At 45.9% G+C, this 27,761-nt stretch overlaps 1 protein-coding gene across 2 annotated transcripts in view; it reads right to left on the bottom strand.

Moving 5' to 3' along the window:
* Positions 1-22,091, bottom strand: part of LOC122928917 (carcinoembryonic antigen-related cell adhesion molecule 1-like) — a 204,978-nt gene extending 182,887 nt beyond the window's left edge. For both annotated transcript variants that reach the window (XR_006387936.1, XM_044282234.1), the window contains exons 1-2: positions 21,932-22,091; positions 12,534-12,830 (exon numbers count right to left, since the gene is read on the bottom strand). Coding sequence is in view for 1 of the 2 variants with exons in the window: in XM_044282234.1 (XP_044138169.1) it covers positions 12,534-12,830; positions 21,932-21,983 (349 nt within the window). In the remaining variant the exon portion in view is untranslated. The remainder of the gene's footprint in view (positions 1-12,533; positions 12,831-21,931) is intronic.
* Between the last annotated feature and the right edge of the window lie 5,670 nt (positions 22,092-27,761).

The following is a 27,761-nucleotide window of genomic DNA, read 5'->3' as shown; positions in this document are numbered from 1 at the left end:
AATCTCTATGGTAGAAAATTGCATACCCTCGTTCCTCGACTGTATGACACCTGAACACCCTATAATAGTGAGGGGACACGACCACCGGCTCCCTACACTTAATACGGAGGGAGTCAGGGTCACCTAGGATCAAGCCGACAGGCAAACAGAAATAAAGAAAACAGACTTATCTTGTGGATGCAGCAGTAACAGCTTCTAGCATCAGCACCGTCCAGGAAGTTTCTATAAACCGCAAAGTGATGCAGTCTGGGAAGGGATTTAAAGGGATGCAATCAGTGCAACTAGATGACAGCTGAGAGAGGGAAACGAGATGACAAAACAAAAGCAAAACAAAAGAACCTCAGGCAGGAGGTTCTGAAGAACGTCTGTCAGAGCTTCTCAGATGTCTAGCGGTGACAGTACCCCTCCTTTTACGAGTGGACTCCGGACACTCAGAGCCCACCTTCTCAGGATGGGACCTATGGAAAGCCCTGATGAGACTAGTGGCCTTAATGTCCGTCACTGGGACCCACATCCTCTCCTCAGGACCATAACCCTCCCAATGAACGAGGTACTGGAGAGAACCGCGGACAACACGGGAATCCACAATCCTAGAGACCTGAAATTCAAGATTACCATCAACCACAATCGGAGGAGGAGGCAAAGAGGAGGGTACAATGGGTTGGACATAAGGTTTTAATAGGGACTTGTGAAAAACATTATGGATATTCCAAGTCTGAGGAAGATCAAGACGGTAGGCAACGGGATTGATGACGGACAAGATTTTGTAAGGCCCAATAAACTTAGGACCCGACTTCCAGGAGGTAACCTTCAATTTGATATTCTTAGTAGACAACCATACCAGATCACCGACATTCAGGTCCGGACCAGGCACACGTCTCTTATCTGCCACACGCTTATATCTCTCACTCATGCTCTTTAGATTATCCTGAATCTTTTGCCAAATAGATGACAAAGACGAGGAGAATCTCTCCTCATCAGGTAAACCAGAAGCCCCTTCTCCAGAGAATGTCCCAAACTGCGGATGAAACCCATATGCACCAAAAAATAGTGACTTATCAGAGGACTTCTGACAACGGTTATTTAAAGCAAACTCAGCAAGGGAGAGAAAAGAACACCAATCCTCCTGATTCTCCGCCACAAAACAACGCAGATATGTCTCCAGATTCTGATTGACGCGTTCTGTCTGGCCAATCGACTGCAGGTGGAAAGCAGAAGAGAATGACAACCGAACCCCAAAGCGAGAACAGAAAGCCTTCCAGAATCTGGAAACAAACTGCGTGCCCCTATCAGAGACTATGTCTGAAGGAATACCATGCAGTTTGACAATGTGATCAATAAATGCCTGCACCAGCGTCTTAGCATTGGGCAAGCCAGGAAAAGGAACAAAATGCGCCATTTTGCTAAAACGGTCCACCACCACCAGAATCACCGTCTTCCCCAAGGAGCGAGGCAGGTCTGTAATGAAATCCATGGACAGATGTGTCCAAGGACGGGAAGGAATGGGTAACGGAAGGAGACGACCAGATGGCCGTGAATGAGGGACTTTGGCACGAGCGCAGGTCTCGCAGGCTGCCACAAAACCTTCAACCGACTTACGAAGAGCCGGCCACCAGAATCTCAGAGCAATGAGATCCACTGTGGCTCTACCCCCCGGGTGCCCAGCAAGGACCGTATCGTGGTGTTCCTTAAAAACCTTGTGTCGTAAAGTGAGAGGCACAAAGAACCTCCCAGGAGGACAAAGATCAAGAGCCTCTGCCTGGGCTGCCTGAACCTCTGCCTCCAAATCAGGATAAAGAGCAGACACAACCACCCCTTCAGCCAAAATGGGACCTGGGTCTTCAAAGTTATCCCCTCCCGGAAAACAACGTGACAGGGCATCTGCCTTCACATTCTTAACCTTAGGGCAGAACGTGACAACAAAATTAAACCTTCAAAAGAACAAAGACCATCTGGCCTGTCTCAGGTTCAGACGCTTGGCTGACTCCAAGTAGGCCAGATTTTTATGGTCAGTAAACACGGTAATAGGGTGTCTGGCTCCCTCTAGCCAATGGCACCATTCCTCAAAAGCTAACTTGATGGCCAACATCTCCCTATCTCCCACATCGTAATTTCTCTCTGCGGAGGAGAGTTTCTTCGAGAAAAAGGCACACGGTCGCCATTTGGCAGGAGAGGGACCCTGAGATAAGACCGCACCCACACCCACCTCAGAAGCGTCCACCTCAACTATGAAGGGCAGAGAGATATCAGGTTGTACCAAGATGGGAGCGGAAGCAAAATTCTCCTTGATCCCAGAAAAGGCCTTACGCGCCTCTACCGACCAGGAGGAAAAATCTACCCCCTTTCTGGTCATATCAGAGAGTGGTTTAACAACAGAGGAATAATTCAAAATAAACTTCCTGTAATAATTGGCAAAATCCAAAAAATGCATCAGCGCCTTCTGATTCTCAGGAAGCTCCCACTCAAGCACAGCGCGGACCTTCTCAGGGTCCATGCGAAAACCAGAAGCGGAGAGAAGAAACCCCAGAAATTGCATTTCTGGAACCGCAAACACACATTTTTCCAGTTTAGCGTACAATTTATTCTCCCGCAGGATGAGCAAGACCTGACGTAAATGTTCCTTATGAGTTTTTAAAATCAGGAGAAAAAATCAAAATGTCATCCAGATACACTAGTACAAATTTCCCCATCAAATGATAGAAAATGTTGTTCACAAAATGCTGAAAGACGGCTGGAGCATTCATCAAACCAAAAGGCATAACCAAATTCTCAAAATGGCCCTCAGGGGTATTGAAGGCCGTCTTCCATTCGTCCCCTTCTCTGACCCTGACCAGGTTGTATGCCCCTCTTAGATCTAATTTGGAAAAGACTTTAGCCCCAACAATCTGGTTAAACAGGTCCGGGATCAGAGGAAGCGGATAAGGGTCACGAATAGGGATGAGCGAACTCGAACTGTATAGTTCGGGTTCGTACCGAATTTTGGGGTGTCCGTGACACGGACCCGAACCCGGACATTTTCGTAAAAGTCCGGGTTCGAGTTCGGTGTTCGTCGCTTTCTTGGCGCTTTTGTGACGCTTTCTTGGCGCTTTTTGAAAGGCTGCAAAGCAGCCAATCAACAAGCGTCATACTACTTGCCCCAAGAGGCCGTCACAGCCATGCCTACTATTGGCATGGCTGTGATTGGCCAGAGCACCATGTGACCCAGCCTCTATTTAAGCTGGAGTCACATAGCGCCGCCCGTCACTCTGCTCTGATTAGCGTAGGGAGAGGTTGCGGCTGCGACAGTAGGGCGAGATTAGGCAGATTAACTCCTCCAAAGGACTTCACTTCATTAATTGATCGATCTGCAGCTGTGCATCATTGAGCTGCTGAAATTCAAATGCTCACTCACTGTTTTTAGGCTGCCCAGACCGTTTGTCAGTCACTTTTTTCTGGGGTGATCGGCGGCCATTTTGTGTCTTGTGCGGTGCTGCGACCAAGTGCATCCAAGCTGCGACCAAGTGCATTTAACCCTCAATGGTGTGGTTGTTTTTTGGCTAAAGCCTACATCAGGGTGAAGCTATCACACCAAGTGCATTTAACCAGCAATAGTCTGTTCATTTTTTGGCCATATACTAAATCAGGGGCAAGCTGCGCCCGTCACCAAGTGCATTTAACCCTCAGTAGTGTGGTTGGTCAAGCTATCACACCAAGTGCATTTAACCCTCAGTAGTGTGGTTCGTCAAGCTGTGACACCAAGTGCATTTAACCAGCAATAGTCTGTTCATTTTTTGGCCATATACTACATCAGGGGCAAGCTGCGCCCGTCACCAAGTGCATTTAACCAGCAATAGTGTGGTTATTTTTTGGCCATATCCCAGTCTAATTCTGTCACTAAACCCATACCTGTCACCCAGCGCCTAAATACTAGGCCTCAAATTTATATCCCGCTAAATCTCTCGTTACCGCTGTCCTGTTGTGGCTGGGAAAGTTATTTAGTGTCCGTCAAAGCACATTTTTTGTTCTGGGTTGAAATACAATTCCCAATTTAGCAATTTCCTAATTTAGTGGTTTCTGCTATATCAGAGCTATTTGAAATCTATCCCTAAAAGGGTATATAATATTCAAGGTGCACATAGGGTCATTCAGAATAACTTCACACACACCCGCTTCTGTGCATTTCCAAGTCTAATTCTGTCACTAAACCCATACCTGTCACCCAGCGCCTAAATACTAGGCCTCAAATTTATATCCCGCTGAATTTGAATACAATACATTGGGCCAAATAATATTTTTGTTGTTGTGGTGAACGATAACAATGAGGAAAACATCTAGTAAGGGACGCGGACGCGGACATGGTCGTGGTGGTGTTAGTGGACCCTCTGGTGCTGGGAGAGGACGTGGCCGTTCTGCCACATCCACACGTCCTAGTGTACCAACTACCTCAGGTCCCAGTAGCCGCCAGAATCTACAGCGATATATGGTGGGGCCCAATGCCGTTCTAAGGATGGTAAGGCCTGAGCAGGTACAGGCATTAGTCAATTGGGTGGCCGACAGTGGATCCAGCACGTTCACATTATCTCCCACCCAGTCTTCTGCAGAAAGCGCACAGATGGCGCCTGAAAACCAAGCCCATCAGTCTGTCACATCACCCCCATGCATACCAGGGAAACTGTCTCAGCCTCAAGTCATGCAGCAGTCTCTTATGCTGTTTGAAGACTCCGCTGGCAGGGTTTCCCAAGGGCATCCACCCAGCCCTTCCCCAGCGGTGGAAGACATAGAATGCACTGACGCACAACCACTTATGTTTCCTGATGATGAGGACATGGGAATACCACCTCAGCACGTCTCTGATGATGACGAAACACAGGTGCCAACTGCTGCGTCTTTCTGCAGTGTGCAGACTGAACAGGAGGTCAGGGATCAAGACTGGGTGGAAGACGATGCAGGGGATGATGAGGTCCTAGACCCCACATGGAATGAAGGTCGTGCCACTGACTTTCACAGTTCGGAGGAAGAGGCAGTGGTGAGACCGAGCCAACAGCGTAGCAAAAGAGGGAGCAGTGGGCAAAAGCAGAACACCCGCCGCCAAGAGACTCCGCCTGCTACTGACCGCCGCCATCTGGGACCGAGCACCCCAAAGGCAGCTTCAAGGAGTTCCCTGGCGTGGCACTTCTTCAAACAATGTTCTGACGACAAGACCCAAGTGGTTTGCACGCTGTGCCATCAGAGCCTGAAGCGAGGCATTAACGTTCTGAACCTTAGCACAACCTGCTTGACCAGGCACCTGCATGCAAAGCATGAACTGCAGTGGAGTAAACACCTTAAAACCAAGGAAGTCACTCAGGCTCCCCCTGCTACCTCTTCTGCTGCTGCCGCCTCGGCCTATTCTGCTGCTGCCGCCTCGGCCTCTTCCTCCGCCTCTGGAGGAACGTTGGCACCTGCCGCCCAGCAAACAGGGGATGTACCACCAACACCACCACCACCACCTCCGTCACCAAGCGTCTCAACCATGTCACACGCCAGCGTTCAGCTCTCCATCTCACAAACATTTGATAGAAAGCGTAAATTCCCACCTAGCCACCCTCGATCCCTGGCCCTGAATGCCAGCATTTCTAAACTACTGGCCTATGAAATGCTGTCATTTAGGCTGGTGGACACAGACAGCTTCAAACAGCTCATGTCGCTTGCTGTCCCACAGTATGTTGTTCCCAGCCGGCACTACTTCTCCAAGAGAGCCGTGCCTTCCCTGCACAACCAAGTATCCGATAAAATCAAGTGTGCACTGCGCAACGCCATCTGTAGCAAGGTCCACCTAACCACAGATACGTGGACCAGTAAGCACGGCCAGGGATGCTATATCTCCCTAACTGCACACTGGGTAAATGTAGTGGCGGCTGGGCCCCAGGCGGAGAGCTGTTTGGCGCACGTCCTTCCGCCGCCAAGGATCGCAGGGCAACATTCTTTGCCTCCTGTTGCCACCTCCTCCTTCTCGGCTTCCTCCTCCTCTTCTTCCACCTGCTCATCCAGTCAGCCACACACCTTCACCACCAACTTCAGCACAGCCCGGGGTAAACGTCAGCAGGCCATTCTGAAACTCATATGTTTGGGGGACAGGCCCCACACCGCACAGGAGTTGTGGCGGGGTATAGAACAACAGACCGACGAGTGGTTGCTGCCGGTGAGCCTCAAGCCCGGCCTGGTGGTGTGCGATAATGGGCGAAATCTCGTTGCAGCTCTGGGACTAGCCAATTTGACGCACATCCCTTGCCTGGCGCATGTGCTGAATTTGGTGGTGCAGAAGTTCATTCACAACTACCCCGACATGTCAGAGCTGCTGCATAAAGTGCGGTCCGTCTGTTCGCGCTTCCGGCGTTCACATCCTGCTGCTGCTCGCCTGTCTGCGCTACAGCGTAACTTCGGCCTTCCCGCTCACCGCCTCATATGCGACGTGCCCACCAGGTGGAACTCCACCTTGCACATGCTGGACAGACTGTGCGAGCAGCAGCAGGCCATAGTGGAGTTTCAGCTGCAGCACGCACGGGTCAGTCGCACTACAGAACAGCACCACTTCACCACCAATGACTGGGCCTCCATGCGAGACCTGTGTGCCCTGTTGCGCTGTTTCGAGTACTCCACCAACATGGCCAGTGGCGATGACGCCGTTATCAGCGTTACAATACCACTTCTATGTCTCCTTGAGAAAACACTTAGGGCGATGATGGAACAGGAGGTGGCCCAGGAGGAGGAGGAGGAGGAGGAAGAGGGGTCATTTTTAGCACTTTCAGGCCAGTCTCTTCGAAGTGACTCAGAGGGAGGTTTTTGGCAACAGCAGAGGCCAGGTACAAATGTGGCCAGACAGGGCCCACTACTGGAGGACGAGGAGGACGAGGATGAGGAGGAGGTGGAGGAGGATGAAGCATGGTCACAGCGGGGTGGCACCCAACGCAGCTCGGGTCCATCACTGGTGCGTGGCTGGGGGGAAAGGCAGGACGATGACGATACGCCTCCCACAGAGGACAGCTTGTCCTTACCCCTGGGCAGCCTGGCACACATGAGCGACTACATGCTGTAGTGCCTGCGCAACGACAGCAGAGTTGCCCACATTTTAACCTGTGCGGACTACTGGGTTGCCACCCTGCTGGATCCACGCTACAAAGACAATGTGCCCACCTTACTTCCTGCACTGGAGCGTGATAGGAAGATGCGCGAGTACAAGCGCACGTTGGTAGACGCGCTACTGAGAGCATTCCCAAATGTCACAGGGGAACAAGTGGAAGCCCAAGGCCAAGGCAGAGGAGGAGCAAGAGGTCGCCAAGGCAGCTGTGTCACGGCCAGCTCCTCTGAGGGCAGGGTTAGCATGGCAGAGATGTGGGAAAGTTTCGTCAACACGCCACAGCTAACTGCACCACCACCTGATACGCAACGTGTTAGCAGGAGGCAACATTTCACTAACATGGTGGAACAGTACGTGTGCACACCCCTCCACATACTGACTGATGGTTCGGCCCCATTCAACTTCTGGGTCTCTAAATTGTCCACGTGGCCAGAGCTAGCCTTTTATGCCTTGGAGGTGCTGGCCTGCCCGGCGGCCAGCGTTTTGTCTGAACGTGTATTCAGCACGGCAGGGGGCGTCATTACAGACAAACGCAGCCGCCTGTCTACAGCCAATGTGGACAAGCTGACGTTCATAAAAATGAACCAGGCATGGATCCCACAGGACCTGTCCGTCCCTTGTGCAGATTAGACATTAACTACCTCCACTTAACTATATATTATTGGACTCCAGGGCACTTCCTCATTCAAGCCTATTTTTATTTTCATTTTACCATTATATTGCGAGGCTACCCAAAGTTGAATGAACCTCTCCTGTGTCTGGGTGCCGGGGCCTAAATATATGCCAATGGACTGTTCCAATGTTGGGTGACGTGAAGCCTGATTCTCTGCTATGACATGAAGACTGATTCTCTGCTGACATGAAGCCAGATTCTCTGTTACAGGACCTCTCTCCTCTGCCTGGGTGCCGGGGCCTAAATATCTGACAATGGACTGTTCCAATGTTGGGTGACGTGAAGCCTGATTCTCTGCTATGACATGATGACTGATTCTCTGCTGACATGAAGCCAGATTCTCTGTTACGGGACCTCTCTCCTCTGCCTGGGTGCTGGGCCTAAATATATGCCAATGGACTGTTGCAGTGTTGGGTGACGTGAAGCCTCATTCTCTGCTATGACATGCAGACTAATTCTCTGCTGGCATGAAGCCAGATTGTCTGTTACGGGACCTCTCTCCTCTGCCTGGGTGCTGGGCCTAAATTTATGAAAATGGACTCTTACAGTGGTGGTTGACGTGAAGCCAGATTCTCTGCTATGGGACCTCTCTCCAATTGATTTTGGTTAATTTTTATTTATTTAATTTTTATTTTAATTCATTTCCCTATCCACATTTGTTTGCAGGGGATTTACCTACATGTTGCTGCCTTTTGCAGCCCTCTAGCCCTTTCCTGGGCTGTTTTACAGCCTTTTTAGTGCCGAAAAGTTCGGGTCCCTATTGACTTCAATGGGGTTCGGGTTCGGGACGAAGTTCGGATCGGGTTCGGATCCCGAACCCGAACATTTCCGGGATGTTCGGCCGAACTTCTCGAACCCGAACATCCAGGTGTTCGCTCAACTCTAGTCACGAATAGTGATACTGTTCAGCTCCCTGAAATCCAGACAAGGTCTTAAAGAACCATCTTTTTTCTTAACAAAGAAAAAAACAGCGGCAACAGGTGACTTCGAGGGTCGTATGTGTCCCTTTCTCAGACTCTCAGAGATATAAGCACGCATAGCGACCCTTTCAGGTTGGGAGAGATTGTAAAAATGAGATTTAGGCAGCTTGGCGCCTGGGATGAGATTAATAGGGCAATCGTACTCCCTGTGCAGGGGCAAATCCTGAACTCCACTCTCAGAGAAGACATCCGAAAATTCAGAGAGAAAAGATGGTACAGTCTTAGTAGAAACCTCAGAAACAGATGTCGTGAGGCAATTCTCTCTGCAAAAGTCACTCCAACTATTTATTTGCCTTGCTTGCCAATCAATGGTGGGGTTATGTTTAGTGAGCCAGGGCAGCCCCAACACTAGAGGAGTAGGCAACCCGCTAAGGACGAAACATGACACATTCTCAACATGAGCACCACTCACAGTCAAACGGATATTGTGAACTATGCCCTTTAACGATTTCTGAGAAAGTGGAGCGGAATCAATCGCAAAAAGGGGTATATCCTTTCCCAAAGTGCACACCTGGAAACCCTGTGTTATTGCAAATTGATTTTCAATGAAATTGACAGCTGCTCCACTATCCACAAAAATCTCACAAAAAATGTTCTTGCTCTCTAGCGCCACCCTGGCAGGCAGGACAAAACGGGAACTACAAGCAAATGGAAAACCTTCAATTTCCGCATCAACCCTGCCAATAGTAACAGATGGAATGTTTTTAGAGGATTTTTTTTCTTTTTGTTACTTTATTACTCTAAAAAAACTGCCTGAATCTCCTAGAGGGACAAACATTTGCCAAATGATTTATACCTCCACAACAGAAACAAACCCATCTCTGAGAGCTGAATCTTCTATTGTCAGAGGCAATCAAACCCAGCTGCATGGGCTCCTGCTCAGAAGGGATTGAGAGAGACTGAGACCCCTGTGCACTGAATGAGACCGCCGCACTGTCCTTGTACTGAGTATGACAGGAAGGAGTGATCACTCCTCTCTCTCTAAGACGCCTGGCAATACGAACAGCCTGAGACATGGCAGACTCCAAAGAGGTAGGTCTCTCATGAAAGGCAAATGCATCTTTCAATCCCTCTGAAAGACCATGGCAAAATTGACTTCGGAGTGCAGCATCGTTCCAACCAGTATCAGCTGCCCATCTCCGAAATTCTGAGCAGTATATCTCTGCGGATTGTTTACCCTGGCATAAAAGACGTAGTCTAGACTCAGCCAGAGCAATACGATCCCGATCATCATATATCTGACCCAGGGCTAAAAAGAATTCATCCACTGAACGGAGGGGCCGTGCCCCCACAGGCCGCGAAAAGGCCCAAGACTGAGCGTTATCCCTGAGCAGTGAGATGATTATCCCCACCCTCTGCTCCTCATCACCAGAGGAATGGGGAAGTAGGCGAAAATGGAGTTTGCAAGCCTCTCTAAAACGAACAAAATTCTCACTACCCCCGGAAAACGTATCCGGGAGCGAGATCTTAGGCTCAGAACAAACTCCATGAACGCAAGCTGAACCGGTCACCTGAAACTGAGATACAGTTTTACGGAGCTCTGCGACCTCCAGTGAAAGACCCTGCATGCGGTCAATCAAGGTTGAAACCGGATTCATGCTTAAGACGGTTTTGGCATTTTTTAATGTCACGGATGGTGTTATAGAAAACTAAAAGACACAAATGAAGATCCGACTGCCTTGATCCAAAACTAATAAACAGGAAGGTAAGCCTTGTAACAGCCCTAGCACTCTCCCTTACTGCTCAGCCTATGCAAAAATCTCAATGGTAGAAAATTGCATACCCTCGTTCCTCGACTGTATAACACCTGAACACCCTATAATAGTGAGGGGACACGACCACCGGCTCCCTACACTTAATACGGAGGGAGTCAGGGTCACCTAGGATCAAGCCCACAGGCAAACAGAAATAAAGAAAACAGACTTATCTTGTGGATGCAGCAGTAACAGCTTTTAGCATCAGCACACTCCAGGAAGTTGTATAAACCGCAAAGTGATGCAGTATGGGAGGGGATTTAAAGGAATGCAATCAGTGCAACTAGATGACAGCTGAGAGAGGGAAACGAGATGACAAAACAAAACAAAAGAACCTCAGGCAGGAGGTTCTGAAGAACGTCTGTCAGAGTTTCTCAGATGTCTGGCGGTGACACCATCCTTCTGCTGGCTGCAGCTTCACGGTCCCACTGAGCGGCCTCCTCTGAGCTGCCTGGTACAGCCCATCCATCACAACCTAGCTGAAGGTCTGGATGTAGGCTCAGATGAGTGTTCCGCTTGCCCCCAAGCCTTCTGTAGCTGAAATCTCCCAGATTGGTTTGGCTGCCATTGTGTAAAGCTGTCCAGGAGTGGTAGAGTGTGCAGTGAAGGTGTCCAGTACTCTCTTCCCTGGACTACTGGTAGCACATGTACAGTGAGAAGCTCCTAACACATGTGCAGCATGTGTCATCTACTAGGTGACTTTAGCCTCCAAACCGTCTGCATTACTTACAGGTGTCAGTGTGTTGGAGACCCATATAGATGTTGAAGAAAAAATGTAGGACCTCTGGGGGTCTTGGCCACAGACTGGGTGAAAGCAAACTCCGATTGGGTGAGGAACCTTAAAAACAGGATCCTCCTGGTAAAACTGAGAGAGCTGACAAACATGCTATAATGAATAGGGGGAGGCAGTCTAGGTCAGGTAGTGACAGCGGCCTGAGAGAGACAGCAGGGGCAGGATTGGTGGCAGGAGGTGTAGGACCATAAGCAAAGAGATCCCGAGGAAGCGACTGTAATAACAGAGACCGCCAGCTGGAGTGAAAGTAGCTCTAGAAGTCATGTTGCTGTGGTGGGTGAGTGGCCAGGACAACACCTGTGTGGGAATATGAGAATAGACTCTGCGGGAACTGTGGTGGAGATGGTTTCCAGGAAGGAAGGTGCAGAGGATGCTGGCCACGGTAGAGGCTTAGTGTGGGAGGTTCTGGAGAAGAAGCTACATGTTGTGGGAGTCTGGTGGTAATGCAGAGTGGGCTCATAGTGGAGGAAAGATTGCTTCTGCCTCAGGGACAAAAAGATTGAGTGAGAGTCAACAAACCAACAAAAGCCCCAGAGTGAAGCATCCTGTAATGTCCCAACATAGAGCTAGATGTTAGATTTAACCTGACGGTGCCTTCATGGCTGGGATGGTCGTTACAGGATGAGGTTTAGTGACTTGTCATTAACCTGGGTTTTGTCACCTGTAAAAAGCGACATTTATACAGTGCTGTGTCATACAGGAGCAAAGAAAAAGTAGTTATGTAGAGTCGCACTCACCAGATCTTGCGATCATCCGGAATGCAGCAGCCTGCCTGGAGCCCTAGATCCATAAAGGCTCCTACATGTAAAGTCCAGTAAGTGATAATGGAGGCAGCATGTCCGGTTAAAAAAAATCCCTTTATTAGGAACTGCTTACATGAACAGACGTGTAAAAAGAGGTTGTTACATTTCGGCTAACACATAGCCTTTATCAAACACCCTCTTTTTACACGTCTGTTCATGTAAGCAGTTCCTAATAAAGGGATTTTTTTTAACCGGACATGCTGCCTCCATTATCACTTACTGGACTTTACAGGAGCAAAGAACATTCGACCTCCTTGTGGACAATTAATCTGGGAATAAGCGACAGACAGTACAAATCACTCCTCATAAAAGAAGTTCTGACGAGTTTTATATTTGTTCTTCAGAAATAACACTACAATAAGACGCTGCACTGGGGAGGTACAAACATATGGGCGATCCCCCGCATAACAGGTGAGAACTGTATTCTGTCTTACCGTACACCCGGAGCCGGTATTCTGTAAGTTCAGGTGGTGAAGTAACTGGAACTACATTCAGAGTATAAGAACCTTCATTCGTGGAATTGACACTGTCGATTCTCAGGGATCCGTTCACATAAAACTGACATTTTCCTATCAAATTATCGAAACAACGAAAAGAAGGAAAATTCACAGCCACATTCTGGTTTTTAAAAGTCCAGGATAATCCAGAATTTTCTGGGGGTGGAGGATTCACGTCAAATAGAACCGATCTCCCGGTGATTCCTGTCACATCGACGACAGCGTCCACATCACCTGTAAGTAATATAGAGCGTGAGATACTGACCTGATATAATGGTATACACATCACCTGTATGTAATATACAATGTACACTGAGGGGATATAACGGTATACACATCACCTGTATGTAATATACAATGTACACTGAGGAGATATAACGGTATACACATCACCTGTATGTAATATACAATGTACACTGAGGAGATATAACGGTATACACATCTCCTGTATGTAATATACAATGTACACTGAGGAGATATAACGGTATACACATCTCCTGTATGTAATATACAATGTACACTGAGGAGATATAACGGTATACACATCACCTGTATGTAATATACAATGTACACTGAGGAGATATAACGGTATACACATCACCTGTATGTAATATACAATGTACACTGAGGGGATATAACGGTATACACATCACCTGTATGTAATATACAATGTACACTGAGGAGATATAACGGTATACACATCACCTGTATGTAATATACAATGTACACTGAGGAGATATAACGGTATACACATCACCTGTATGTAATATACAATGTACACTGAGGAGATATAACGGTATACACATCACCTGTATGTAATATACAATGTACACTGAGGAGATATAACGGTATACACATCACCTGTATGTAATATACAATGTACACTGAGGAGATATAACAGTATAAACATCACCTGTATGTAATATACAATGTACACTGAGGAGATATAACGGTATACACATCTCCTGTATGTAATATACAATGTACACTGAGGAGATATAACGGTATACACATCTCCTGTATGTAATATACAATGTACACTGAGGAGATATAACGGTATACACATCACCTGTATGTAATATACAATGTACACTGAGGAGATATAACAGTATACACATCTCCTGTATGTAATATACAATGTACACTGAGGAGATATAACGGTATACACATCTCCTGTATGTAATATACAATGTACACTGAGGAGATATAACGGTATACACATCTCCTGTATGTAATATACACTGTACACTGAGGAGATATAACGGTATACACATCTCCTGTATGTAATATACAATGTACACTGAGGAGATATAACGGTATACACATCACCTGTATGTAATATACAATGTACACTGAGGAGATATAACGGTATACACATCTCCTGTATGTAATATACAATGTACACTGAGGAGATATAACGGTATACACATCACCTGTATGTAATATACAATGTACACTGAGGAGATATAACGGTATACACATCACCTGTATGTAATATACAATGTACACTGAGGAGATATAACAGTATACACATCTCCTGTATGTAATATACAATGTACACTGAGGAGATATAACAGTATACACATCTCCTGTATGTAATATACAATGTACACTGAGGAGATATAACGGTATACACATCTCCTGTATGTAATATACAATGTACACTGAGGAGATATAACGGTATACACATCACCTGTATGTAATATACAATGTACACTGAGGAGATATAACGGTATACACATCTCCTGTATGTAATATACAATGTACACTGAGGAGATATAACGGTATACACATCACCTGTATGTAATATACAATGTACACTGAGGAGATATAACGGTATACACATCACCAGTATGTAATATACAATGTACACTGAGGAGATATAACGGTATACACATCACCTGTATGTAATATACAATGTACACTGAGGAGATATAACGGTATACACATCACCTGTATGTAATATACAATGTACACTGAGGAGATATAACAGTATACACATCACCTGTATGTAATATACAATGTACACTGAGGAGATATAACGGTATACACATCACCTGTATGTAATATACAATGTACACTGAGGAGATATAACGGTATACACATCACCTGTATGTAATATACAATGTACACTGAGGAGATATAACGGTATACACATCACCTGTATGTAATATACAATGTACACTGAGGAGATATAACGGTATACACATCTCCGGCATGTAATATACAATGTACACTGAGGAGATATAACGGTATACACATCACCTGTATGTAATATACAATGTACACTGAGGAGATATAACGGTATACACATCACCTGTATGTAATATACAATGTACACTGAGGAGATATAACGGTATACACATCTCCTGTATGTAATATACAATGTACAGACACTGAGGAGATATAACGGTATACACATCTCCTGTATGTAATATACAATGTACACTGAGGAGATATAACGGTATACACATCTCCTGTATGTAATATACAATGTACACTGAGGAGATATAACGGTATACACATCTCCTGTATGTAATATACAATGTACACTGAGGAGATATAACGGTATACACATCACCTGTATGTAATATACAATGTACACTGAGGAGATATAACGGTATACACATCTCCTGTATGTAATATACAATGTACACTGAGGAGATATAACGGTATACACATCTCCTGTATGTAATATACAATGTACACTGAGGAGATATAACGGTATACACATCTCCTGTATGTAATATACAATGTACACTGAGGAGATATAACAGTATACACATCACCTGTATGTAATATACAATGTACACTGAGGAGATATAACGGTATACACATCTCCTGTATGTAATATACAATGTACACTGAGGAGATATAACGGTATACACATCACCTGTATGTAATATACAATGTACACTGAGGAGATATAACGGTATACACATCACCTGTATGTAATATACAATGTACACTGAGGAGATATAACGGTATACACATCACCTGTATGTAATATACAATGTACACTGAGGAGATATAACGGTATACACATCACCTGTATGTAATATACAATGTACACTGAGGAGATATAACGGTATACACATCTCCTGTATGTAATATACACTGTACACTGAGGAGATATAACGGTATACACATCTCCTGTATGTAATATACAATGTACACTGAGGAGATATAACGGTATACACATCACCTGTATGTAATATACAATGTACACTGAGGAGATATAACGGTATACACATCTCCTGTATGTAATATACAATGTACACTGAGGAGATATAACAGTATACACATCACCTGTATGTAATATACAATGTACACTGAGGAGATATAACGGTATACACATCTCCTGTATGTAATATACAATGTACACTGAGGAGATATAACGGTATACACATCACCGGTATGTAATATACAGAGCGTGAGATACTGACCTGATATAACGGTATACACATCTCCTGTATGTAATATACAATGTACACCGAGGAGATATAACGGTATACACATCACCTGTATGTAATATACAATGTACACTGAGGAGATATAACGGTATACACATCACCTGTATGTAATATACACTGTACACTGAGGAGATATAACGGTATACACATCTCCTGCATGTAATATACAATGTACACTGAGGAGATATAACGGTATACACATCACCTGTATGTAATATACAATGTACACTGAGGAGATATAACGGTATACACATCACCTGTATGTAATATACACTGTACACTGAGGAGATATAACGGTATACACATCACCTGTATGTAATATACACTGTACACCGAGGAGATATAACGGTATACACATCACCTGTATGTAATATACAATGTACACTGAGGAGATATAACGGTATACACATCTCCTGTATGTAATATACAATGTACACTGAGGAGATATAACGGTATGCACATCTCCTGTATGTAATATACACTGTATACTGAGGAGATATAACGGTATACACATCTCCTGTATGTAATATACAATGTACACTGAGGAGATATAACGGTATACACATCTCCTGTATGTAATATACAATGTACACTGATGGAATATAACGGTATACACATCTCCTGTATGTAATATACAATGTACACTGAGGAGATATAACGGTATACACATCACCTGTATGTAATATACAATGTACACTGAGGAGATATAACGGTATACACATCACCTGTATGTAATATACACTGTACACTGAGGAGATATAACGGTATACACATCACCTGTATGTAATATACAATGTACACTGAGGAGATATAACGGTATACACATCACCTGTATGTAATATACACTGTACACTGAGGAGATATAACGGTATACACATCTCCTGTATGTAATATACACTGTACACTGAGGAGATATAACGGTATACACATCTCCTGTATGTAATATACAATGTACACTGAGGAGATATAACGGTATACACATCTCCTGTATGTAATATACACTGTACACTGAGGATATATAACAGTATACACATCACCTGTATGTAATATACACTGTACACCGAGGAGATATAACGGTATACACATCACCTGTATGTAATATACAATGTACACTGAGGAGATATAACGGTATACACGTCTCCTGTATGTAATATACAATGTACACTGAGGAGATATAACGGTATACACATCACCTGTATGTAATATACAATGTACACTGAGGAGATATAACGGTATACACATCACCTGTATGTAATATACAATGTACACTGAGGAGATATAACGGTATACACATCTCCTGTATGTAATATACAATGTACACTGAGGAGATATAACGGTATACACATCTCCTGTATGTAATATACAATGTACACTGAGGAGATATAACGGTATACACATCACCTGTATGTAATATACAATGTACACTGAGGAGATATAACGGTATACACATCTCCTGTATGTAATATACAATGTACACTGAGGAGATATAACGGTATACACATCACCTGTATGTAATATACAATGTACACTGAGGAGATATAACGGTATACACATCACCTGTATGTAATATACAATGTACACTGAGGAGATATAACGGTATACACATCTCCTGTATGTAATATACAATGTACACTGAGGAGATATAACGGTATACACATCACCTGTATGTAATATACACTGTACACTGAGGAGATATAACGGTATACACATCACCTGTATGTAATATACACTGAACACTGAGGAATTATAACGGTATACACATCTCCTGTATGTAATATACAATGTACAGACACTGAGGAGATATAACGGTATACACGTCTCCTGTATGTAATATACAATGTACACTGAGGATATATAACGGAATACACATCACCTGTATGTAATATACAATGTACACTGAGGATATATAACGGAATACACATCACCTGTATGTAATATACAATGTACACCGAGGAGATATAACGGTATACACATCACCTGTATGTAATATACAATGTACACTGAGGAGATATAACGGTATACACATCACCTGTATGTAATATACAATGTACACTGAGGAGATATAACGGTATACACATCACCTGTATGTAATATACAATGTACACCGAGGAGATATAACGGTATACACATCACCTGTATGTAATATACAATGTACACTGAGGAGATATAACGGTATACACATCTCCTGTATGTAATATACAATGTACACTGAGGAGATATAACGGTATACACATCTCCTGTATGTAATATACAATGTACACCGAGGAGATATAACGGTATACACATCTCCTGTATGTAATATACAATGTACACTGAGGAGATATAACGGTATACACATCACCTGTATGTAATATACAATGTACACCGAGGAGATATAACGGTATACACATCACCTGTATGTAATATAAAATGTACACCGAGGAGATATAACGGTATACACATCTCCTGTATGTAATATACAATGTACACTGAGGAGATATAACGGTATACACATCTCCTGTATGTAATATACAATGTACACCGAGGAGATATAACGGTATACACATCTCCTGTATGTAATATACAATGTACACCGAGGAGATATAACGGTATACACATCTCCTGTATGTAATATGCAATGTACACTGAGGAGATATAACGGTATGCACATCTCCTGTATGTAATATACAATGTACACTGAGGAGATATAACGGTATACACATCTCCTGTATGTAATATACAATGTACACTGAGGAGATATAACGGTATACACATCTCCTGTATGTAATATACAATGTACACTGAGGAGATATAACGGTATACACATCTCCTGTATGTAATATACAATGTACACTGAGGAGATATAACGGTATACACATCTCCTGTATGTAATATACAATGTACACTGAGGAGATATAACGGTATACACATCTCCTGTATGTAATATACAATGTACACTGAGGAGATATAACGGTATACACATCACCTGTATGTAATATACAGTGTACACTGAGGAGATATAACGGTATACACATCTCCTGTATGTAATATACAATGTACACTGAGGAGATATAACGGTATACACATCTCCTGTATGTAATATACAATGTACACTGAGGAGATATAACGGTATACACATCACCTGTATGTAATATACAATGTACACTGAGGAGATATAATGGTATACACATCACCTGTATGTAATATACAATGTGCACTGAGGAGATATAACGGTATACACATCTCCTGTATGTAATATACAATGTACACTGAGGAGATATAACGGTATACACATCACCTGTATGTAATATACAATGTACACTGAGGAGATATAACGGTATACACATCTCCTGTATGTAATATACACTGTACACTGAGGAGATATAACGGTATACACATCTCCTGTATGTAATATACAATGTACACTGAGGAGATATAACGGTATACACATCACCTGTATGTAATATACAATGTACACTGAGGGGATATAACGGTATACACATCTCCTGTATGTAATATACAATGTACACAGAGGAGATATAACGGTATACACATCTCCTGTATGTAATATACAATGTACACTGAGGAGATATAACGGTATACACATCTCCTGTATGTAATATACACTGTACACTGAGGAGATATAACGGTATACAAATCACCTGTATGTAATATACAATGTACACTGAGGATATATAACGGTATACACATCTCCTGTATGTAATATACAATGTACACTGAGGAGATATAACGGTATACACATCTCCTGTATGTAATATACAATGTACACTGAGGAGATATAACGGTATACACATCTCCTGTATGTAATATACAATGTACACTGAGGAGATATAACGGTATACACATCTCCTGTATGTAATATACAATGTACACTGAGGAGATATAACGGTATACACATCACCTGTATGTAATATACAATGTACACTGAGGAGATATAACGGTATACACATCATCTGTATGTAATATACAATGTACCCTGAGGAGATATAACGGTATACACATCACCTGTATGTAATATACAATGTACACTGAGGAGATATAACGGTATACACATCTCCTGTATGTAATATACAATGTACACTGAGGAGATATAACGGTATACACATCTCCTGTATGTAATATACAATGTACACTGAGGAGATATAACGGTATACACATCTCCTGTATGTAATATACAATGTACACTGAGGAGATATAACGGTATACACATCATCTGTATGTAATATACAATGTACACTGAGGAGATATAACGGTATACACATCTCCTGTATGTAATATACAATGTACACTGAGGAGATATAACGGTATACACATCTCCTGTATGTAATATACAATGTACACTGAGGAGATATAACGGTATACACATCACCTGTATGTAATATACAATGTACACTGAGGAGATATAACGGTATACACATCACCTGTATGTAATATACAATGTACACTGAGGAGATATAACGGTATACACATCTCCTGTATGTAATATACACTGTACACTGAGGAGATATAACGGTATACACATCTCCTGTATGTAATATACACTGTACACTGAGGAGATATAACGGTATACACATCACCTGTATGTAATATACAATGTACACTGAGGAGATATAACGGTATACACATCTCCTGTATGTAATATGCAATGTACACTGAGGAGATATAACGGTATACACATCACCTGTATGTAATATACAATGTACACTGAGGAGATATAACGGTATACACATCTCCTGTATGTAATATACAATGTACACTGAGGAGATATAACGGTATACACATCTCCTGTATGTAATATACAATGTACACTGAGGAGATATAACGGTATACACATCACCTGTATGTAATATACAATGTACACTGAGGAGATATAACGGTATACACATCTCCTGTATGTAATATACAATGTACACTGAGGAGATATAACGGTATACACATCTCCTGTATGTAATATACAATGTACACTGAGGAGATATAACGGTATACACATCTCCTGTATGTAATATAATCTGCGGACTGTTATCTGCAGTAATACCGCGGTCACTCTCCACATACGGAGTCCAGATCACTATGTTTTATTTTCCTCCTGCCCCATCCCCTCTGCTGTGCATGCGCACAGAAGTCCTCTCCTTTATATTAGCGCAGCGCAGCGGTGTGGTCTGTGTATTTCAGTGCAGCTCTGAGCGCTGGCAGCGGGGGACGGGGGGCAGTGTCTTCTTATGTGGCCCCCGTATTACTGCAGATAATAGTCCCCGATCCCTGCTACATTGGGAGACTGTGTGGTGGCAGTCATGTGTCTGCGGCTCCACATTGCAGGGCTCAGTGTGCCGCCATATGGTGCCCCAGCAGGTGCAGTATGTGGGGGTGCACAGTGATTGATGGCTGCAGTGTCCGTGTGTATGGGGGGGCTGATGATCCCGTAGCTCGCAGTCCGGTGTACACGGTATGTACTGTATATCCTCCGGATCCTGATATCCTACAGAACGAGCTCTGCATTCAGGACAGAATCCAGGAGGAGCGTGCACTGCCCTGACCCCCTGTGCACCGACAGGAGCGGGGGCTCCGACACCCCAGGAGGGCGGCCATCCCATGTGGCTTCCATTTAAATCTTTGCACTTCATTCATGAGAGACGCAGAAGAAACATCTCGGACTGATCCTGTCAGTCCGCGGAGAGGCCGGGGTTCTATTCCTCTGCTACAGACGCTACGTTGTATCCGTTATCTGACACCTTATTATGGACACCGTCTGTGTGGGGTCAGTGACAGGTTGTAGTATAAGTTCTATACAATATATACAGAGGAAAGTCCCCCCGTCCGTGTCACATCGAGGACCTCATGTCCAGCCTGCAGCGGTGGCTTTACCTGTCAGTCCCAGCAGCAGGATGAGGGCCAGGATGGGCTGGTACCGGTCCATTCTGCGGCTCCTGTGCGCTCCGTGCTGCCAGCTCTCCTCTCACTTCTGCTGTGACTTCTTCTCCTTCAGACTTTGTCCTTTCTTCTTCCTGGTTTGCTGCTTTCTGAATCGCTGGTGACATCGGATTGTCACAGTCACAGGGAAGTGAGTGAAATATTAACCACATCCTGAGAAGATTACATAAAAGTCCCACCTCCTGGTGCCAGCGACAAACGGAGCACCCGAAACTAGTGGCTGATACCTGAGGACAAACCGTGGTCAGAACATCTACTGAAGCATCAATTACCCAGTCCTAACCCTTAACCAGGAGACAGAGGTGACCAGAGGACCCCACACCCATCCAAAGTGCCTGCATTAGACCCCCATACACACATCACCCCCCAGTATACAGAGGTGACCACAGGACCCCCACACCCATCCAAAGTGCCTGCCTCAGACCCCCATACACACATCACCCCCCAGTATACAGAGGTGACCAGAGGACCCCACACCCATCCAAAGTGCCTGCCTCAGACCTTCATACACACATCACCCCACAGTATACAAAGGTGACCAGAGGACCACACACCCACCCAAAGTGCCTGCCTCGGACCCCCATACACACATCACCCCCAGTATACAGAGGTGACGAGAGGACCCCACACCCATCCAAAGTGCCTGCATCAGACCCCCATACACACATCACCCCCAGTATACAGAAGTGACAAGAGGACCCCACACCCATCCAAAGTGCCTGCCCTCAGACTCCCATACACACATCACCCCCCAGTATACAAAGGAGACCAGAGGACCCCCACACCCATCCAAAGTGCCTGCCTCAGACCCCCATACACACATCACCCCCCAGTATACAGAGGAGACCAGAGGACCCCCACACCCATCCAAAGTGCCTGCCTCAGACCTCCATACACACATCACCCCCCAGTATACAGAGGAGACCAGAGGACCCCCACACCCATCCAAAGTGCCTGCCTCAGACCCCCATACACACATCACCCCTCAGTATACAGAGGTGACCAGAGGACCCCACACCCATCCAAAGTGCCTGCCTCAGACCCCCATACACACATCACCCCCAGTATACAAAGGTGACCAGAGGACCCCCACACCCACCCAAAGTGCCTGCCTCGGACCCCTTATACACACATCACCCCCCATTATACAGAGGAGACCAGAGGACCCCCACACCCATCCAAAGTGCCTGCCTCAGACCCCATACACACATCACCCCCCAGTATACAGAGGAGACCAGAGGACCCCCACACCCATCCAAAGTGTCTGCCTCAGACCCCATACACACATCACCCCCCAGTATACAGAGGTGACCAGAGGACCCCACAGCCATCCAAAGTGCCTGCCTCAGACCCCCATGTGGCGAAACCAACCTCGCCACGGTGTTTTGGAGGGGGCTGTTTGCCAGCCTCCTGCCCTGGGATTATGGTCCCTTTAGTTATTGGGTCTTAAGGCACTTGGGACGGAGCCCTCTGTCCCTGGATTGCATCCTTTGCCTTACTTGCTTGGATGAAGCACATGGTGAGAACAATAGATAGCGGCCATTGTAGCTCACAGACACTGTTCTGACTTTTCCACACGGTGCTATCCTGCCTGTATTTGGTGCACAGAGACATCATTCAGTAGTTTGAAACTACCAAACAGGGGACACATTTATTAGTGACTATTTTCTGTATAACTTGTATATTTTCAGTGTAACTGTATCTTCCAAACTACTGAACGGATGTGGGTGAATTTTGGATATGTGGTTCACCCAGATCCCCCGGTTCCGAGGATATATTGGTTATGGGATTATTGCATGTTTTGGGGTTCCTGTGATATGTTTTATAAAACTGTATTTCTCTGCCTTTGATGATTATATTCGTCATTGTGTTCAATAATCATCATCGGCAGAGGGGAGGAATATGCTGGGTGTGGTTCTATTGTCCCATTGTGTGTTTAAATGGTGATGTCTGTCCTGTTGTCTCCACATGTGTATTGGCGACTTCCCTTTGTCCTGAGAGATAATTGGATTGTCTTCGGTCGTCTCCGGGACAGAGAGGAGGAAACCATGATGCATTGTGGGGATGTGTTGTATTTGCAAAACTGTAATAAAAACCAGGCTGGGTGTGCCAGCACGGCAGACCACTGGTTGACCCTCAACACGGAGCCTTGTCTCGTTATTGGGGGGATTCCCTGTATGCTGTTGGAGACTGATTGCCAGAAGTGTAAGCTGACTGAATGCTTTTCCTGTTCGTCTGCTGACAGCTATTTGCGAGGTTCCAGTTTGGAGTGCTATTTTGTATCCAGTTCGGGAGGTTGGTGTTCTGCAGTAGCTGTGCCTGTCTCTCAGAAAGGGGCATATCGCCTAAACGGATTTTAACCCCTTGTCTGCTGAAATGGGTCGTTACATTGGTGGCAAGCAGCGGGATCGTTCCTACAGCCAGAAGGACAGCTACAGGAGACACCATTTCTGTGGATTCTACAATTTAAGGGCAACGCATGTCCCAGTACAGCGACCCTAAAAGCAACAGGATGGAACCAGCAGTGTTATACGAGGAGGAGGACCTGGATGGCCGGGATGCATTAAGGAAAGGCATCTGGTACCAGGCCCTGGATAATGTACAATACCAGCGAGGTGAGAGTCTCCCCAGTGAAGAGCAGCGGTTGCAGAAGCAAGTGGCCCTGCGGATGTCCTTCCTGGGAGAGCAGCCCCTGGAGGAATGGGTGATAGAACTACAGCACCGGGTATGGCAGGAGCTATGGCTGGAGGATGCCTACCAGGCGCTTTGGTGGTATGTGGCACAGTTTATACCCTGGACAGCTGAGCATGACAAGCCAGAGGGAGAGGAGTTTGATGGTCCTGGCTTGTTATGGGAGTCCTTTGCAGAGCCTGACTTCGGGAGCCCTGCACAGTCCAGACTTCAGGACATTTTCTATGAGAGGGAGGCTAGGCATGAGTGGGATGACCCCCATGAGGTAGAGAAAGACCTGGCTCACCTAGCAGCCCTGGAGTGGGAACTGGAGCAGGGCTACCAAGATCTCTTCCACTCCATTGGGAAGGCTCAGCAGGACAGCAAGAAGTCAGACCCAGGTCCAGAGCCCTTCAGCTGGGAGGACATTGTTGATGTTTACTGGGAAGAACCCCAGGTGTCCGGTGGAGATGGGACCGAGGTCTCTCCACCGGTCCTGCAGGGAATTGGGAGCCTAGTCTCCATTCCCCAGCGGCAGGCTGAGTTACAGGGGGCAGAGGTAGTTGTTCCTGCCCCCCAGCAGCAGCATGATTTTTTGGGAATTGGGAGCCCAGTCTCCATTCCCCAGCGGCAGGCGGAGTTACAGGGGGCAGAGACAGTCGGTCCTGTCCCCCAGCGGCAGAGTGTCCTACAGGGAATAGAGAGCCCAGTCTCCTTTCCCCAGCAGCAGGACACTGTATTGGGAGCGGAGGCGGTCGGTCGCCCTCCCCAGCGGCTGGAAGTATGTATGGGAGAGGAGCTCGTTACCCCCTCTCCCCAGCAGCAGCTTAACGCACCAGGGGGAGACAGTAAGCCCCACAACTGTGCAGATGGGACCGTGGTCACTGCACTTACAGCACAGGGGGTAGGGAGAGTCGGTCCTGTCCCCCAGCAACAGGGCTGTTTAGCCAAAGCGGAGACAGTCGGTCTCCCCCTCCAACAACCAGACTCCAACCAGGCTTCTTCCATGGTAGCGCTGGTTCCAGGGCAGAGTCCTGCTGATCCCTGCCCACAAAGCAACCTCCACTCCAAGCCAGGGAGCAACTCAGAGACCGGGAGTACCAGCTACAAATATAATCTTGGTGGATTCACTGGACAGAGACAGGCTACTAAAGTCAACAGGTCCAGTATTTGGTTGTGGGTGGGCTGCCAGACTAACTCAGGTACCGACCAGCGTGAGGTCAGGTATCTGGTTAGTCTTCCCTGGGGGGGGGGGGGGGGGGAGATGTGTGGCGAAACCAACCTCGCCACAGTGTTTTGGAGGGGGCTGTTTACCAGCCTCTTGCCCTGGGATTATGGTCCCTTAAGTAATTGGGTCTTAAGGCACTTGGGACGGAGCCCTCTGTCCCTGGATTGCATCCTCTGCCTTACTTGCTTGGATGAAGCACATGGTGAGAACAATAGATAGCGGCCATTTTAGCTCACAGACACTGTCCTGACTTTTCCACACGGTGCTATCTTGCCTGTATTTGGTGCACAGAGACATCATTCAGTAGTTTGAAGCTACCAAACAGGGGACACATTTATTAGTGACTATTTTCTGTATAACTTGTATATTTTCAGTGTAACTGTATCTTCCAAACTACTGAACGGAGGTGGGTGAATTTTGGACATGTGGTTCACCCAGATCCCCCGGTTCCGAGGATATATTGGTTATGGGGTTATTGCATGTTTTGGGGTTCCTGTGATATGTTTTATAAAACTGTATTTCTCTGCCTTTGATAATTATATTCGTCATTGTGTTCAATGGTCATCATCAGCAGAGGGGAGGATTTTGTGTGGGTGTTTCTATTGTCCTATTGTGTGTTTACATGGTGATGTCTGTCCTGTTGTCGCCACATGTGTATTGGCGATCTCCCCTTTGTCCTGAGAGATAATTGGATTGTCTTCGGTTGTCTCCGGGACAGAGGGGAGGAAACCATGATGCATTGTGGGGATATGTTGTATCTGTTCTGTATTTGCAAAACTGTAATAAAAACCAGGCTGGGTGTGCCAGCACTTCAGACCACTGTTTGACCCTCAACACGGAGCCTTGTCTCGTTATTGGGGGGATTCCCTGTATGCTGTTGGAGACTGATTGCCAGGAGTGTAAGCTGACTGAATGCGTTTCCTGTTCGCCTGCTGACAGCTACTTGCGAGGTTCCAGCTTGGAGTGCTATTTTGTATCCAGTTCGGGAGGTTGGTGTTCTGCAGTAGCTGTGCCTGTCTCTCAGAAAGGGGCATATCGCCTGAACGGATTTTAACCCCTTGTCTGCTGAAACGGTGCCGTTACACCCCATACACACATCACCGCCAGTATACAGAGGAGACCAGAGGACCCCACACCAATCCAAAGTGCCTGCCTCAGACCCCCATACACACATCACCCCCCAGTATACAGAGGTGACCAGAGGACCCCACACCCATCCAAAGTGCCTGCCTCAGACCCCCATACACACATAACCCACAGTATACAGAGGTGACCAGAGGACCCCCACACCCATCCAAAATGCCTGCATCAGACCCCCATACACACATCACCCCCCAGTATACAGTGGTGACCAGAGGATCCCACAACCATCTAAAGTGTCTGCCTCAGACCCCCATTCACACATCACCCCCCAGTATACAGAGGAGACCAGAGGACCCCACACCCATCCAAAGTGCCTGCCTCAGACCCCCATACACACATCACCCCCCAGTATACAGAGGTGACCAGAGGACCCCACACCCATCCAATGTGCCTGCCTCAGACCCCCATACATACATCACCCCCAAGTATACAGAGGTGACCAGAGGACCCCACACCCATCCAAAGTGCCTGCCTCAGACCCCCATACACACATCACCCCCCAGTATACAGAGGTGACCAGAGGACCCCACACCCATCCAAAGTGCCTGCCTCAGACCCCCATACACACATCGCCCTCCAGTATACAGAGGAGATCAGAGGACCCCCACACCCATCCAAAGTGCCTGCCTCAGACCCCCATACACACATCGCCCTCCAGTATACAGAGGAGATCAGAGGACCCCCACACCCATCCAAAGTGCCTGCCTCAGACCCCCATACACA

Source organism: Bufo gargarizans, chromosome 2 (assembly GCF_014858855.1).
Source record: "Bufo gargarizans isolate SCDJY-AF-19 chromosome 2, ASM1485885v1, whole genome shotgun sequence".
Taxonomy (NCBI): Eukaryota; Metazoa; Chordata; class Amphibia; order Anura; family Bufonidae; genus Bufo; species Bufo gargarizans.
The sequence above is the reverse complement of the archived record's forward strand: the minus strand, read 5'-3'. Positions and strand labels throughout refer to the sequence as shown.